Here is a 15,555-nt window from a genome sequence, read left to right as displayed (position 1 = left end):
CTGTGACAGATGGAAACGAGGGTGTTTGTGTTCTTATGGGTTTTGATTCACTACCTCGGTGATTTTTTAGGTAGATAGAGGTTTTATGTGCCTGTCAGTAGTGTATAAGTCTGTTTTATTTTAGATTTCTCATAATTGTGTTTTAATATTTTTAGAAAAACTGCTAAGTTTGGTAGATGAGAACGGTGTATTTCTTTTAATGACTAGCGAAATTGACTGTTTTTCCAGAACTAGGTGGGGTGTTTGCAGTTTCTTTTGCCTCTTACATATCACTGTTGGAATCCTCCTTGGGATTTTGGAGCGTTGATGTTTGTGGCATTTTCGTTGGGACCCTGGACTTGGTCTGCCTGGAAAAGAGCCCGTTGCTGAGCCAAGGGCCCCCCCACCCTTACCGGGCGGTGTTCTGTGCGCTGTGGGTGGGTTCGGCAGGCCGGGGAGAGGCCCCTGAAGGTCCTTGCTCGTGTGACTTCTCAGCAGTCGGCCTGGGTTTCTTCCCTGCGCCTCTGGCCCCAGCCCCGGCTCGCTCCCTGTGCTCACCAGCTGCAAGCTTGGGCTTGGCCCACATCGGGGGCACCTGTGCCGCAGCCACTCTCCAGACTTGGCTCCCACAGGCTCCTCAGGAGGCCTGGGCGCACAGCTCCTGGGTCCCCATCCCCCCCCCCCCCCCGCCGTGGCCTGGCCCCCTGTGCCACCCTTTCCGACTTCATCCTTGGTCCACAGTGAGCAGCCACTGCTGTGGCCTGTCACAGCTAGCTGCCTCTCAGACCTGCAGCCTCAGCCCCACTGCCCAGGCCGAGCCGGTTAAGGGCCCGGCCACCCTGGGACTCACGCCCCCTGCGCTCACACTGAGAACCAACATCCGGGGCGAGCGATGCTCAGGGAATGTTTGTTGAATGACTACTGATCAAGCCCATTGCTCCAGCCGGGGAAGCCCGCCCTCGGACCCTGGGGCACTGGCACCAGGCCCTGCCTTCGTGTGGGATTGAAGGAGTGGGCAGTAGCCTAGGGTCCCTTCCCTTAAAGAACGCTCACGTGACGCAATGTGGCATCCGTGTTGGGGGCCACGGTCCCCAGAGCTCAGGCAGGAGCCGAGTGCTTGCCTGTGCCCAAGGGACCTGTAGCCATGATGTATGTGCGTGTGTGTGTAAGAGAATGTGTGTACGAGTGCGTGACAGGGAGGGAGTGTGTGTGTGTGTGTGTGTGTGTGTGTGTGCGTGTGTGTGTGTGTGTGTGTGGAGAGGGAGGATGTGACAGGTTTGGGACGAGACTTCCAGGGATTAGCCTGAAGCTGCCTTTCTCTGTTGCAACGGATGGTTGAAAAGTAGGTGGCTGGGTTCTCCCTCTCCTTAAAGATAAATTCTCGTGTGAGGTGGCGGTTTCTCTCCAGTCTGGGTGCCTTTGAGGGAGGCAAGGATTTGGGGATACCCAGCTTAGTATGGGGGTCATCAACCCTGAGTCTCCTGGTTTCTTTCTGTCTCCCCATGTCCGGCTTTGCAGAGTGAGCCCTCTGCTTCTCGAAGCTGTGTGACCTTGACCAAGAGGCGTAGCCCTGGGGGTCCTAGTTCCACATGGCAGTAGTGACGTCCTTGATGCCAGGTGGACTTACAGGCACATAGTAGGCGCTTCATCAGCAGGCCTGTCTTTTCTCCACTCGTAGGCCGTTAAAGGCTCAGACATCTTAAAGGCTCCGACAGTGCCCAAGAGCCCAGGTCCTGCTGGGGATAGGCCCCTGAGTCTTTGGGGTCTGGTCTGGCAGTTCTTGGACCCTGAGGTGGACTGAGGACAGGTGTTGTCTACACTTATGTGTCCCACACAGCAGCACCCTGTGCCCAGCAGACAGGCGCAGGCAGCCTTGGGGAAACGCTGCTGTCGCCCCTCTAGAAACGCTCCGCCTTCACGTAGAACGGTCCCCATCTCCCAGCGGCCCTGGGAGGGAGCAGCTGTCACTCTCACGGCCCCACGGACCGGGAGCGTGGGGCACAGCGGTGTCGGAGGCGGGGGGCACCCCAGCTGCGTCTCCCCTAAACCGGGCGCGGAGCCCTCCCTCTGCTTCCGCGCCCGCCGGCCGTGTGCTGGGACAGTGAGGTGACTTCGCGCTGGTGTAGATGGAGCGTCTGCTCAGCGCCTTTGCTGACCGAGGTCTGCACGCGGCGGCTTAGCAGGTGGCCAGTGACGCCCCTCTGCGTCCCCCGGGCACAAGTGAGGAAGATAGAGGGCTCCTCCCTTGCCTGTCCTCACTCCTGCCCAGCTCGCCGGCTTGCTTCTGCTGTGGCTGGCTCTGGGCTTCCCTGTTGCCTTGGGCCGAGAACTCCCCAGAACACTCAGGCCAGCCTCCAGGCACTCCTGGGTGTCCAGTGGCCTCTAGGGACGCGCCCCCTACTCCCTCCCCCCCGACGCCAGGCTCCTGCCTGCCTGCGTGCCTGGGCCACTGGGCACATAGCTGCTCCTCACTCGGCGCCTCTCCCTCTGTTCTGAGGCTGGCGGGTTCCTACCGTCCTGAAGCCTGTCCTGGGGCCTCTGTTGTTTGGGGGTGCAGGAAGGGAGAAACGAGGAGGGGATGCCTGATGGTAGTCCTGTGAATGGAATCCTTGTCTCCGAGGGGCACGAATGTGGGGCGTCTGGGGCCCGGGAGCTTTGTCTCCAGCAGGGCAGCGCTGTTGGGGCCGGGGGCCGGGGTGGCCTCTCAGTGCACCTCCCAGGACGGCTGGCTGGGTCTTGGGGACCGAGACTGCCCAAGCTTTGCAGGGTCCTCAGGGCAGGTGGCTGCGCCCTGTCGGTGGGGCGCTGCCACCCACAGTTCCAGGTGGGCGGGGAGACACCAGCCTCCGCCGGTTTCTGCTTTAAGACAAGTTTCGGTTGCTCGCTGTGGCCTCTGCTGCCAGTGCCCGCTGCCTCCCGTGCCCTGGCCTGCCCGGGGCTGCCACACGTGCAGGTTTGTGGCTTGTGGTGTGGAAAACACGTGGGGTGGGGCCGGGGCAGGGGAAGGTGGCGGCAGGCGAGGCGGGACCGCGGCGCGGGCCCTCCAGGGGCGCCCGCCGCCTCCAGCCCTCCCCGTGTGCCAGGCTGCGCTGGGGACCTGCCTTCCCCACTGGGGCGGTGGGCAGTAGGCGCAGCTGGACGAGCTCCAGGTTGGGGGTGCCTGCCGGGCACCAGGGCGGGGCGGGCGCGCTGGACAGCAGCTCCCGCGTCTTCCACGCGCCCCACGTGAAGTGTCCCCGATTTTACTTTTCTGTCTCAGTTTTAAAAAGATCAGCCCCGTGTGTGCGGCAGACAGCCGCGGTGGGACCTCGGTGCGGTGGCCGGCGGCCATGACCGGGGTCTGGCTGTGCTGCTCACTGGCGGCCACTTTTGGGGGTTGTGGTTTCCCTGCCCCACCACCCCGACCTGCGGCCTCACGTCACATTATCACGCGATCGGTTTTCTGATGTCGCTCCGACATCCAGTCGCCTGTGCGAGGTCCGGGGGGCCTTCTGGGGGTGTCGGAGGGAGGCCTCCGGCACAGGAGACCCGGGTGGGGTTGGGAGGGGCGGGTGCACTGCGAGGGCAGGCCTTCCTGGGGGAAGGAGCCGCGCAGACGTGGAGGCCTCGCAGGGGGCCCTGAGGTGGGGCTCACTGCATGCTCCCCGCAGGGCACGGCCGGGCCGATGAGGACTGTGGGGACGAGCGGGCCCGGCACCGGGAGGAGCGGCTCCTGGGGGCGAGGCTGGACCGGGACCAGGAGAAGCTGCTCAGGTGAGGGCTTGGGGAAAGCGGGGGCCCTGGGGGTCTAGGAGTCCCCCCCCCAGTGGGCCACTAGGCTGACCGGAGATGGCGCAGCCTCTGACTGTGGGGGCCATGGTGCCGAGCGGGAGCTGCCCCAGCCCGGGACCCTGACCCTGAGCTGGGGACCCCACAGCCCCTCCCCCAGGGCAGCCCCTCTGAGCTGAGCACACCCCGACGCCTGTGGTCCTGACAGTGGCCTGGTGGTTCTCAGGTCACTTGGGGCAATGTCCCAGGGCCGTAGGGCTGCTGGTGACACCTCTGTTCCCTTCTAGAGAAAGCAAAGAGCTGGCTGACCTGGCCCGCCTGCACCCCACCAGCTGTGCTGCTAACGGCCTGAACCCCAACCTCATGGTGACGGGGGGCCCAGCGCTGGCTGGCTCAGGTCGCTGGTCCGCTGACCCCGCGGCTCACCTGGCCACTCACCCCTGGCTGCCCCGCTCAGGCAGCACGTCCATGTGGCTCGCCGGGCACCCCTACGGTGAGTGTGGGGGATGGGCTGGCGGAGGGTGGGGACAGAGCAGGCTCCGTGTGGTTCTTGGGGAGCTCAGTGCCGGGGCGAGTGCCGGGAGGGCCGGGCCGTGGCGGAGGAGAGCCTGCCCGGCCCTCAGTGGCCCTGCCGCGCTCTCCCCGATTTGTCCGAGGGTGACGATTATGGCACCTCCTCGTGGTTTCTCTGCTGAGCCTGTTTGGGGGTGGTACTCGGGGGTGGGGGGCTGTGGGCTTGCTCACACCTCGGCTTCTTGCGCAGAGGCCCTAGGAGGCGGGAGACTGGGACGCGGGCAGGGTAGGAGCTGGGCCTGGAGTCTCCAGCACTGACTTGGGCCGGGGTCTCTCGTAGGCTTGGGTCCCCCCTCTCTGCACCAGGGCATGGCCCCAGCCTTCCCACCCGGCCTTGGCGGCTCCCTGCCGTCAGCCTACCAGTTTGTCAGGGACCCGCAGTCAGGCCAGCTGGTGGTCATTCCCAGTGACCACCTGCCTCACTTTGGTAAGTGGTGGCCGTGGGGTGGGGGCCGAGGGGTTCAGGAGCCTCACCCAGTGAGACTCCCCTTAGTGCCAGGGGTCTCCTGCTAGGAGGGGGGTCCACCCGGCAGGACGTGCGGGAGGTAGAGGGGCTCAGAGGGGATGGACGTCAGAACGCGGTGTCCACGTGTGATAAGGCCACGGGGGTCGTTGGGGGTGATGAGCTCTGACCCGGAAACCATTCGCAGAACCGAGGGAGGACCGCCGTGGTGGGGCGCAGACCCTCAGCCTGGACGTCCGCATCCCTTGGGGATGCACTCTGCAGACCAGCGGGTGTGGTGTGGGAGGAGTTGGGAGTCCCTGTGTTGGCACACTGCAGCTGCGAGGCCTTGGGGACAACCCGGGTGGGGCGCGGACAGGGCCCGTGCTGCCCTGGGCCTGGGACGTGGCCGCCTGTGGCGAGAGGTAGGGCAGCCAGGAGCCCAGCCAAGCCCAGCTCTGCCGCGCGAGGTCCTTTCTGTGGCCTCAGCTGCCCCGTCTGGGCAGTGGGGCGACGTGTCCGGCGGTGCACACAGCCTCACGGTCCTCCGGTCTCGTCCGCAGCGGAGCTGATGGAGCGGGCCGCGGTGCCGCCCCTCTGGCCCGCCCTGTACCCCCCGGGCCGCAGCCCCCTGCACCACGCCCAGCAGCTGCAGCTCTTCTCCCAGCAGCACTTCCTGCGGCAGCAGGAGCTCCTGTACCTGCAGCAGCAGGCGGCCCAGGCCCTGGAGCTGCAGCGCAGTGCCCAGCTCGTGGTGAGTGGGGCGGGCGGTCGCGGGGCGCTGGGGACCCCTCCTCTCGCTGGCGAGGCACACAGGTCAGCCAGCAGAAACCCCCAGCAGCTGTGGACGGTGAGGGAGAAGAGACGAGAGCCTGGTGGCCAGTGGTGGTCCCTGGAGGAGCCCTCCGGGCAAAGGGGACTGTGTGAGCAAGGCCCAGAGGTGGACAGAGCCTGGCGGGGGGGGGGGGGGGCACAGGGAGCAGTGTGGAAACGGAGGCAGGCGAGGCGGCCTTGTGAATCGGGGGAGTTCGGATGGGACAGCCAGGGACCCCGGTGAGCTCATGCTGTGTCCTGTGCCTGGCCCGGCCCGGCCGCCCACTCAGTGGCCCTAGGCTCCCCCCTTAGGCTGGGGCTGGCCTCTGCCGCCCGCGTTGCCTGACCCCGTAAGCAGAGGCGCGAGGCGTCCCCCCGCGTGGGGAGGCTCCCCGAAGCGCAGCGCCCTCCTGCCTCCGCGAAGGCGTCTGGGACCGCTGCCCTCGGCTCGGCCTCGTCCCTCCGGTGTCCTGCGGTGGGCACGCGGGGGGAGTCGGCAGAGGTGGCTCGTGCAGCAGACAGCGCCGAGGGTTTGAACCTTCGCTGTTACAGCTGGCTGTGTGCTCTTGGGCAAGCGACTTTTCCTCTCCCTCTGGGAGAGCGAGGGGCTCGTCGCGCGCCCGTCGTCTGGCGGGACGACTGCGAGGGCGGCTGGAACTCGCCGCGCTTCTCCGCGTGCTGTGTGTGTGGCCTGCCCGGCCCCCGCGAGCATCGGCTGTCCTCGAGCCAGCTCCCTCCTCCCGGTTCCTCCGAAGTCACCCGAGACGGGAGGAGACAGCCCCTGCCCTCCTCGGTGTGGTCTTGAGACCCGGATGGGGCACGGCAGGCAGGTGGCGAGTTCTCCGTGCAGGTTGTCATCCTGATGCCGTGAAGGTGCCGGGAGCAGGGCGGCTCCTTCATCCTCAGGACCCTCTCGCCTCCGCCCCGCTGCCCTGACTGTGAGGGCCCCAGTGGACCCAGGGTCAGGCCTGGGCCCCCCCCGGCCCCGGCTGCTGAGGTTCCACGGGGAATGCGGTGCTTGTTACACACGGGCTGTAACGGAATGTCCGCCTCAGGCTGGGGGGTGGGCGGCCGGCGCCCCGGACCCTGCCTGAGAGGCTGTCTGGGCTCTGGGGTCCTCAGGGACAAGGCTGGTGCTGGGTGATGGGTCTTGCCAAGCTGACCCTGCCTGCTGGCCCCCTCCCCAGCAGGAGCGGCTGAAGGCCCAGGAGCACCGGGCGGAGATGGAGGAGAAAGTGAGCAAGCGGAGCCTGGAGGCTGCGGGCAAGGCCAGCCTGGCCGCCTCGGGCCCGGGGCTGCTGCCGCGGAAGCCGCCCGGCCTGGCCGCCGGCCCCGCGGGCACCTATGGCAAGGCCATGAGCCCGCCACCGTCTCCCCGAGCCTCCCCTGTGGCTGCCCTGAAGGCCAAGGTCATCCAGAAGCTGGAGGATGTGTCCAAGCCACCACCCACCTATGCCTACCCTGCCACGCCCAGCTCCCACCCCTCCAGCCCACCGCCCGCCTCCCCGCCACCCACACCGGGCATCACTCGCAAGGAGGAGGCACCCGAGAACGTCGTCGAGAAGAAGGACTTGGAGCTGGAGAAGGAAGCCCCCAGCCCCTTCCAGGCCCTGTTCTCAGGTAGGAGCAAGGCCGAGACCCTGCGGGCCGCGTGCTGCTGGCGAAACCTCCGTCTGGTCATTTACTCGGTCCTCCATTCCTTCATCCCTCCTGTCTCCCGAGCACCTGGGGTGTACCGGGCCGGCCGCCAGGCTCTGGGAGGAGCACGTGAGCTCAGGGGAAGGCAGGGCCAGCACTGCCCCAGTTCCTAACGACCTGGGTGCCCCCCCCCCCCGCGTTAACGGGGTCGGGTGGGTGCATCTCGTGGAAGAGAGGACAGAAGTGACCGCAGGCTGGGTGGGAGCCGTGTGGGGTCTTCTCAAGGGCCTGCTCTTGGGTGCTGAGTGGAGAGGCGCTAGAGAAGGCACCAGTCTGAAGACCCTAGGGAGGAGGGTGGCCGCGTTTTCTCCCTGAGGCCCCGGGCTTCCGCCGATGCTGCCTGGGAGCCACCCCAGTGAGCAGAGCCACCCCGTGGGCGTGTCCCGGCTGGTGGGGTGCGGGGGCGTCAGACGGGGCGGGAGGAGGGGCCCTGCTGACCCACGCGCGGTGTCCTTGCAGACATGCCGCCCCGGTACCCGTTCCAAGCACTGCCGCCGCACTACGGGCGGCCCTACCCGTTCCTGCTGCAGCCCGCGGCCGCCACCGACGCCGACGGCCTGGCCCCCGACGTGCCGCTCCCGGCCGACGGGCCTGAGCGCCTGGCGCTCTCGCCCGAAGACAAGCCCATCCGCTTGTCGCCCTCCAAGATCCCAGAGCCGCTGCGGGAAGACCCAGCCGGGGAGGCCCTGGCCGAGCGAGAGGTGAAGGCGGAGGTGGAGGACGTGGACGAAGGCCGCGAGGAGCTGCCCTCCCTGGAGTCTCCGCTGGCCCTGCGCACTGAGGAAGCCATGGCGGCCCCCAGCCCCGGAGGCGGGCTGCTGGAGACCCAGGCGCTGGGCACCGGTGGGCAGGGGGCCATGGAGTCCTCCGGGTGCCCGGACTTTGCTGAGGGGGCCGAAACACGGGTCGAATCTCCAGGCCGGACAGTATCCCACACAGCCGCCCCAGACCTGGGGGCGCGGCTGACCCCCGAAACACTGGTCGAGGCTAAGGAGGAGCCCGTGGAGGTGCCCGTGGACGTGCCCGTGGGTGTGGGCATGCCCGTGGCAGAGGTAGGGCCGGAGGAAGGCCTGGCCCAGGTGGCCCCAAGCGAGCCCCGGCCCAGCCTGGAGTCGGCGGACTGTGACGCACCCACCGGGGAGGGAGAGCGCCTGAGTCTGGGGACCCGGGAGGCCGCCCCTGTGCCCGGCGGTGCCTGCTTCCTGGAAGAGGAGGGCTCGGACCAGTTCCTGCCCGGCCTGGAGGACCCGCTGGCCGGCATGAACGCCCTGGCGGCGGCCGCAGAGCTGCCCCAGGCCAGGCCTCTGCCCTCCCCGGGCGCCGGCACCCAGGCCCGGGAGGAGCTGGAGGCCGTGCAGAGCCTGGCGCTGGAGCAGAGCCTCCTGCACGGCATCACCCTGCTGAGCGAGATCGCCGAGCTGGAGCTGGAGCGCAGGAGCCAGGAGGCGGGAGGTGAGCCTGGCCGCAGGGCCGCGTCGGGGGCCCCGCGTGCTTCACGAGTTCTTCAGCAGGGTTTTAAAAACCCCAGGGCGTGGTTTGTTCGTAGTCACTTTTAGAATTGTAAAATGCACGTAACATAGAACTCAACATCTTGACTTTCCAAGTGCAGTGCAGCTGGCTATGGGTGTTCTGTGGCCTGTCTGTGGGCTTCTTGGTGAAATTTCTCCTCATTTGGTCAGTGGCAAAGTTTGTGTTAGGAGGATTCTTTGGGTCGTAAGAGACGGAAACTCTCATTTTAACTGGTTTAGAAAAAGGAGGGCTGCTTAGCGGCTCGTGGAACCGAAGTGTAGCAGCCGTTAGGTAGGTAGTTTCAGGCATGGCGGGATCTAGGTGCTCAGAGCAAGTCGTCAGGTGTGGCTTTGCCTACGCACTCCCTTCCCCAGCCCTCCCCCCTGCTCTATTTTTCTCTCTCTTGGCCTCGTTCAAGGCAGGCTGACAGTTCTCAAGGTGGGGGGTCCCCCAGTGCTTATCCGAGGCCTGCTCGGCTCAGCAGACTCCCCAAAAGGGGCCACCTCTTTCCTGGTGGCTCTGGCAGAGAGGCTGCGATCCCTTCTCATTGGCTCTCTGGGGTTCTTGGTTTTTGCAGAAGCAAACCCTGTGGCTCAGGAGCGGGGAGGAGCCAGGCTGGTCACACACCACCCTGGATGGGGTGTCACCTCTGGGGCGTAGGGGAGCAGTGGTGGGCCTCCAAAGGAAACGAATGGGGTACTTTTAGCAGAAGAGGCAGTGAAGTCGGCCGTGCACAAAGTCCCTGATGTTCGACATTAGAAAACTGGGGTGCCCCAAGAAGTGTGCAAAGGGGCTGTGGGTCAGGCACAGCCTTGCCCCCGCCCCACGCTCTGCCCGGGAGGCTTGGGGGAGGGGCCGAGGCGACAGGCAGCTGCCAAGGAGTTAATAACAGCGTTGCCAGCCTTTGGTGAGCTTCCTCTGGAGCTGTTTCTACACATTTCCAGAATCGAGACTGTTTTGTAAACAGTGTTCTGTGATCTGCCCTTTTCACTTATGCATTCTTTACTAAACGTTTTTCACATTTTCTGAAAACATTGTGAATGTTTTAGATCTAAAAAGTTTGTGTTTTTTAAAAACATCTTTTTAGGGACTGCCCAGTTTTCTTTCCAGCCTTCGGTGACTCGATCTTCCACCGTCAGATCAGACGTTTTAGTTTACCTTTTCCTTCCTTTTTTTTTTTTTTTTTGGTATTGTAAATAATGTGAGGATTCCTCCTGAAGACAAACCTTTTTCCCTACCTCCGATTTTCCCGGGGGCATGTTCCCAGGGGTAGAGTCGCTGAGTCAAAACAAGGCCACACATTTTCAAGGCTTTTTCATGGCTGTGGTCACACGGCCCCCCAGGAAGCTTGGATAAGTGAGGCCCCCTCTCCCGTGGGTGGCTGTCCTGTTGTTGTTCTGAAGTTCATTGTTTCCTTTCTTCCATTTAAATAGCTTGGTATAAAAAGATTTATGTTTTTCAGGGGAAATGAAAATCCTCTTTTTTTTTTTTAGGCGAGACAATCCTTGGTCGATTTCACAGATCGCAAGGACCTTGCCAGTTTACAATCTCTTCTTTTTTTATTTTTTATTTTTTACGCTTACAGCAGCACCTGGTCTTCCTAGGTGGTCTCCCATCCAAGTACTAACCAGGCCCGACCCTGTTTAGCTTCCGAGATCAGACGGGATTGGGCGCGTTCAGGGTGGCATGGCCATAGGCATGAAACCCCTCTTGATCCTATCTACTGTTGGTGGGTTTTTAGAGGGGACTCCAGAGGGCTGGGGGCATCAGGAAAGAGAGGGCTGAGCATGGGTCCCCCAGTTTGGGGGTTGCTGCCCACCCATGCCCCTTTCGGCCCTCCTGCCTCACTTTCCATGTGGGGGTCCTACATACCTTCACTCAGTACATACTCGTTAAGTGCCTGCCTCCTGTGTCCCTGGCACCTTCTTGCTGTTGGGGCCCAGCGGTAAATGTGCAGCCCTCAGGACTGTCAGGTGGTGACGGGTGGGTGGAAATGCTGGGAAGGGTGGTCTCGGGAAGGCCACGGGAGCCATTCTTGATAAGGGGGCCCGAGGAAGGCATGGCAGCCACTCCAGGCCACAGGAACAGCAAGTGCAAAGTCCCCGGGGTGGCAGTGTGTGGCACACAGGAACAAGAGCCAGGAGGCGGGGGCTGGAGTGGAGTGGGGCGGGGCCCCCGAGTGTGGTGAGGAGGGCGGGGGGACGCGGCGGGCGTGATTTTGGGGTCTTTTACTCTGGATGAACTGGTGAGCCGTTGGAAGCTGGTTTTGAGCTCGGGTGACAGGACCAGACTTGAGTATAGGGGGTCGTGGGGGCTGTGTGGAGATCCCATGCAGGAAGAGTCAGGGTGGCGGGGGGGTGGGGTGTGCAGCAGGCGGGCTCCGGGGGGAGTTCAGCTGGAGCAGCAGGCTTTGACCGGTGCAGCTGGGGAGGGCAGGGCAGGGGCCGCCCCCGGGGCTCGGCCTGAGCCCCTGAAAGGCAGGCTGGCCAGACCTGGGTGGGGAAGCGCTGGGGTGGGGAGCGGAATTGGGGTTTGGACCCCGAGGTTGAGGCGCCCCTTCCCACTCTGCAGTGGGGCTGTGGCCCAGGCTGGATCTAGGGCTCTGGGCCTGGAGGGCGCCCTAGAGGCAGGGCTGAGGGGTGCAGGGGTCCTGGTGGCCCTTTCTTTCCTGCAGTGGCCGGTGGAATGCTGAACACACCACTTCCTGGGGCCGCCAGCCCGCCCACATCACCCTCGCCCCCTGTCCCCATGCGGCTACCCACGCCCACACAGTGAGGGAGCCGGGCGGCCTGCCCGCGGGCCGTCCTCGCTGCCTGCTCGCCTTGGCCTCTGTGACTGACGCCCGGTCCTGTGGGGGTTCCGGTGCAGATCCGACCTCCGATCCCGAGTCACCTCTGCCTTGGTAAAGCCGCAAGGCTCATGTATTAGTCACCTAGGGCGGCTGTGACAAATACCACAGACTGGGAGCCTTAAGTGACACGTTTTCTCGCGGCTTCGGGGGCTGGACGTCTGCGCTCGAGGTGTGGCAGGGCCGGTTCCTTCTCCTTGCTGTGCGGGCAGATGGCCGTTTTCTCCGTGGCCTCCCGTGGTCGCGCCTCTGTGTGTCTGCGTCCTGACCACCAGTGAGGATGAAGGTACATTAGGCTTCCCCGACGACTAACTCGATTGCCTCGTACGAGGCCATCTCCAAATTAGGTTGCATTCTGAGGTACTAGGGATTGGACTTCAACGTGTGGATTTGGGGGGGACACAATTTATTTAGCCCACAGCAGCCGGAACTAGAGTGGTTCTGGCTGCCCTGAGCTGTCGTTCTGGTGTGTCAGGGTGAAGGAGGTGACACAGCCACACCTCGGTCCCCTTCTCTATGCCAGAACAGCTTCATCCTACAACTACGACTCTCAGGGGGACCTCGAAGGGGCAGGGTGGTGCCTCGGGGCAGGCCGCACGCTGCAGTCTGGTACCACCTGTGGGAGCCGCCGGGTTCACCACTTTGTGGCTCCGTTTCTGTCAGCAAAGCCAGTGATTCCCAGCCGGCGGTGACACGTGTCACAGCCCATGGGGCGTAGTACTGACACCTAGTGGGTAAAGATGAGGCTGCGGCCGAACTTCCCACAGCGCTGCCTGGGGCAGCCCCCCACCGCCCAGCGGAAAGCCAGCCGCTGGGGACGGCCCCCCCACGACGGGGAGCCAGCCGCTGGGGACAGCCCCCCACCGCCCACGACGGGGAGCCAGCCGCAGAGACTAGCGCCAGGGTCGAGGAGCCCTGATCCACGTGACAGTTGTTAATGTCGATTTCTTGGACCTTCGATAAAAAAAATTAAGATGCGTGTTAATTTGGCGGAAGGGCATTGGGACTGTTCATCAGATGAGCGCACACATCTCAGTTGTGTTACTTATCACACGGGTAGGAATTTTTCTAACATACGTGTCTTCGCTGTGTGACTGTCCACTATAAAAACCAGAACATGTCAGACACGACCTAAATGCCATCAGTGGAGGATTATTTAGATAAATTTAGATGAAGCTCAATACAAGAGACTTGAGCTGTTGTTACTAAGTCTGGCCATATAAAATTGCTGATATTCTGGTATTTTTGACCTACAAAAATGGCGATTTTTATATGGTTTGAGCTAATCATGTGAATGTGGTAGATTTTCGTTAAGCAGCAGAACCAAAGCGTGATATGGTCTGTGCTGACGAGTGGCACTTTCGTGTTTGTGAAGGACGCCCACGTGTGTCGCGTGTGTTTGCACATGCACACACGGTTCCGGGACCATCCCAGAGACCAGCAGCAGCAGCGTTTCCGGGGAGGGGCTCGGTCCCTGTTTTTTTTGTGTGTGTGCATATTACTTTTACCGTTTACAAAACTTAACCTTTGCCTCTTCTTTTTGGTGATGAAAAACCACACATATTCCTCAAGGGTGATTTTAGGGACAGGTAGAGAACCACGCTGCTCAAAAGAACCCGTGCTGGCCTCCGGTGACTGCTCGGGTTTCTGTGCACCTACAGGACGTCTGGGGACCAGGAGCGGGCTGTGGTCCTGCGCGGCCCGTACTCGGCACCACTTCCTGCCGTCCCCTCAGCATCCTGGGGGCCGTGTGGCCTTGGAGAGGCCCTGAGCTCGCTCTGGGCTTCCCTGTCCGTGTTTGAGGTCCGAGGGGGCGTGGCCGCGACGCCGGTCAGTCCCGCCGCCCGGGGAGCACAGCTCACCTGCCTCCTGTCTGCAGGTGTGGAGCGTCTGGCAGTGCGGCCCTCGCTGGAGAGCCTGCTGGCGGCCAGCAGCCACATGCTGAAGGAGGTGCTGGACAGCCCCTTCGTGGACCCGCTCAAGAACCTGCGGCTTCCACGCGAGCTGAACCCCAACAAGAAGTACAGCTGGATGCAGAAGAAGGAGGAGCGGGTGAGGTGTTCCGGGCCGTGTTTCTGGCCTGTGGCCTGGGGCGTGGGGGTGGAGACGGGTCCCCCAGAGATTTCACCTTGCCTGGGGGCTTGGCTGGCGTTGGAGCTGGAGGGGCCTGGTCCGAGTCCAGCCTCTACCACTGACTTGCTTTGCGATCCCGGCGAGTTGTTTCCCTTTTCGAGGCCTCAGTTTACCCATCTGATCATGTGTCTGGAGCGTGTTCCATTGGTGGTGGCCTCGTGGGTGGGCCGCGCCCCTTGCTGCCCGTGGGCCTTGGGCAGGTGGCGTCACTTCTCTGAGCCTTGCCCTGTGACATGATACGGTAGTGCTGCGTGAGCAGTCGTGACGGGTCCGTCTGGCCTTGATGCGGCCTGGCACAGTTGGTTTTTCGGTCGCTGTTGTGCAGATGGGGCGTCTGTGTCTTGCCCAAGGCCGCAGCTTGTAGGTGGCAGAGAGGGATGCGAGCTGGGCCCAGGGCCTTGGCCGCGAACCCCGCCACGCCCGTCCGCGTGGGAGCTGGCGGGCGCCGGCGTCCTCACTCCCCGTCTCCCCCCAGATGTACGCCATGAAGTCCTCCTTGGAGAACATGGACGCCGTGGAGCTGGACTTCCGGATGCGGCTGGCGGAGGTCCAGCGGCAGTACAAGGAGAAGCAGCGGGAGCTGCTGAGGCTGCAGAGGCGCCGCGAGTCCGAGTGAGTGGCGCCCCGCGCCGCCCCGCCCCGGGCCCGGCCCGGCCAGCGGCGCCCCGGTTGGGCTCTCGTAGGCGCTGGCACTCAGTAGGTCCGCTGTGGTAGGCCGGCAGAGGCGTGTGTGGCCCCGAGTGGCGTGGGTGCCTCGTGTGTCCCTTCTCCGCGCCCCCTCCACCGCCCAGGTTCACAGCCAAGCGTGTGATTCTTTTTAAGGGACAGGCGCGAGGAACCCCATAGAAGCTTGACACGCAGAGGCCCTGGCAGGCCGAGGAAACGGACCCACGCCCTGAGCACCCTGTCGCCCCCCCGCAAGAGAGGGAAGAGCCGCAACAGTAGCGGAAAGTAAGGCTGGCCCCTCGGTGGGTCGGGGACTGGCACAGAGCTCGGGGAGGAGCGCAGGGCCTGCGTCTAGGCGCTGGCTCCTCGAGGCCCTTGGGCGCTGGCCCACCGGTTTGGTAGCTCAGGGAGCGTGGCGCGCGCCGCCCGGGCCAGGAGGCCGAGCCAGGCGAGTGGCGGAGTGGACAGGCAGACTCGTCCGGCCAGGACCGAGCGGGCGGTGGCCCCAGTGAGAGGTTTCTGGGCTGTCACCCAAGTGCTCCAGCCGTCATCCTGCCACGCGCTCTTTCTCCAGGGCTGAGGACCGATTCTCGCTCTTGTCCACACACCTCTTCCTTGCGGAGGGCCCGCTGAGCTCCCAGCCCCGGGGGATGGGCTCCAGCTCATGTTGTCACTTAGTTTCTTTTGAGCCTGGACAGTATCTTTCCTGTCCGCCTGACCTGCTGGCTCACTGTGCCTGAGCCTGCTCTCCGCGACCTAGGGTCACTTCCTTCGTGCACTGTGGGGACAAGCTCCGTGGGTAGCAGCAGAAGCTACGTGTGGCACCTCTGGAAGTTTTCTTGAATGCTGGCTGGAATGAGAGCTTTTCCTCCAGGCCGGCGTGGTAGTCCCTGGGTGTAGGAGCAGCAAGAGCTGGGTGAGGCCCATCAGGGGAAGGGGCTCGCCCCCTTGTTCGCAGCATCAGGGCAGGTGACACTAGGTGGCCCAGTGCTTGGCTTGAAGAAGTAGAGGGGGCCACGGGGTACCTTCGAAAGGTACAGGAGAGGTAGTGGGTCGGCGCCAGGTCTCCTCAGGCGAATACAGCCCCCGGGGCCCTGCTGTGTCCTGTACTCAGCATCTCTGGATG

The 15,555-nt window shown here is 63.7% G+C and overlaps 1 protein-coding gene and 1 pseudogene across 7 annotated transcripts in view; one reads left to right on the top strand and one right to left on the bottom strand.

The window, feature by feature from the left end:
* Positions 1 to 15,555, top strand: part of TNRC18 (trinucleotide repeat containing 18) — a 71,349-nt gene that overhangs the window by 26,037 nt on the left and 29,757 nt on the right. For 5 of the 7 annotated variants that reach the window (XR_004951854.1, XM_036224052.1, XM_036224051.1 and 2 more), the window contains 9 exons: positions 3,630 to 3,732; positions 4,035 to 4,240; positions 4,601 to 4,747; positions 5,326 to 5,516; positions 6,763 to 7,195; positions 7,733 to 8,725; positions 13,510 to 13,682; positions 14,239 to 14,375; positions 14,586 to 14,714. Coding sequence is in view for 6 of the 7 variants with exons in the window: in XM_036224052.1 (XP_036079945.1) it covers positions 3,630 to 3,732; positions 4,035 to 4,240; positions 4,601 to 4,747; positions 5,326 to 5,516; positions 6,763 to 7,195; positions 7,733 to 8,725; positions 13,510 to 13,682; positions 14,239 to 14,375; positions 14,586 to 14,714 (2,512 nt within the window). In the remaining variant the exon portion in view is untranslated. The remainder of the gene's footprint in view (positions 1 to 3,629; positions 3,733 to 4,034; positions 4,241 to 4,600; positions 4,748 to 5,325; positions 5,517 to 6,762; positions 7,196 to 7,732; positions 8,726 to 13,509; positions 13,683 to 14,238; positions 14,376 to 14,585; positions 14,715 to 15,555) is intronic. The other 2 variants (XM_036224053.1, XM_036224054.1) reach the window with 2 other exon arrangements.
* On the bottom strand, positions 10,362 to 10,480 carry LOC118605804 (annotated as a pseudogene).

Source organism: Rousettus aegyptiacus, unplaced genomic scaffold (assembly GCF_014176215.1).
Source record: "Rousettus aegyptiacus isolate mRouAeg1 unplaced genomic scaffold, mRouAeg1.p scaffold_m13_p_7, whole genome shotgun sequence".
NCBI classification, from domain to species: Eukaryota; Metazoa; Chordata; class Mammalia; order Chiroptera; family Pteropodidae; genus Rousettus; species Rousettus aegyptiacus.
The sequence above is the reverse complement of the archived record's forward strand: the minus strand, read 5'-3'. Positions and strand labels throughout refer to the sequence as shown.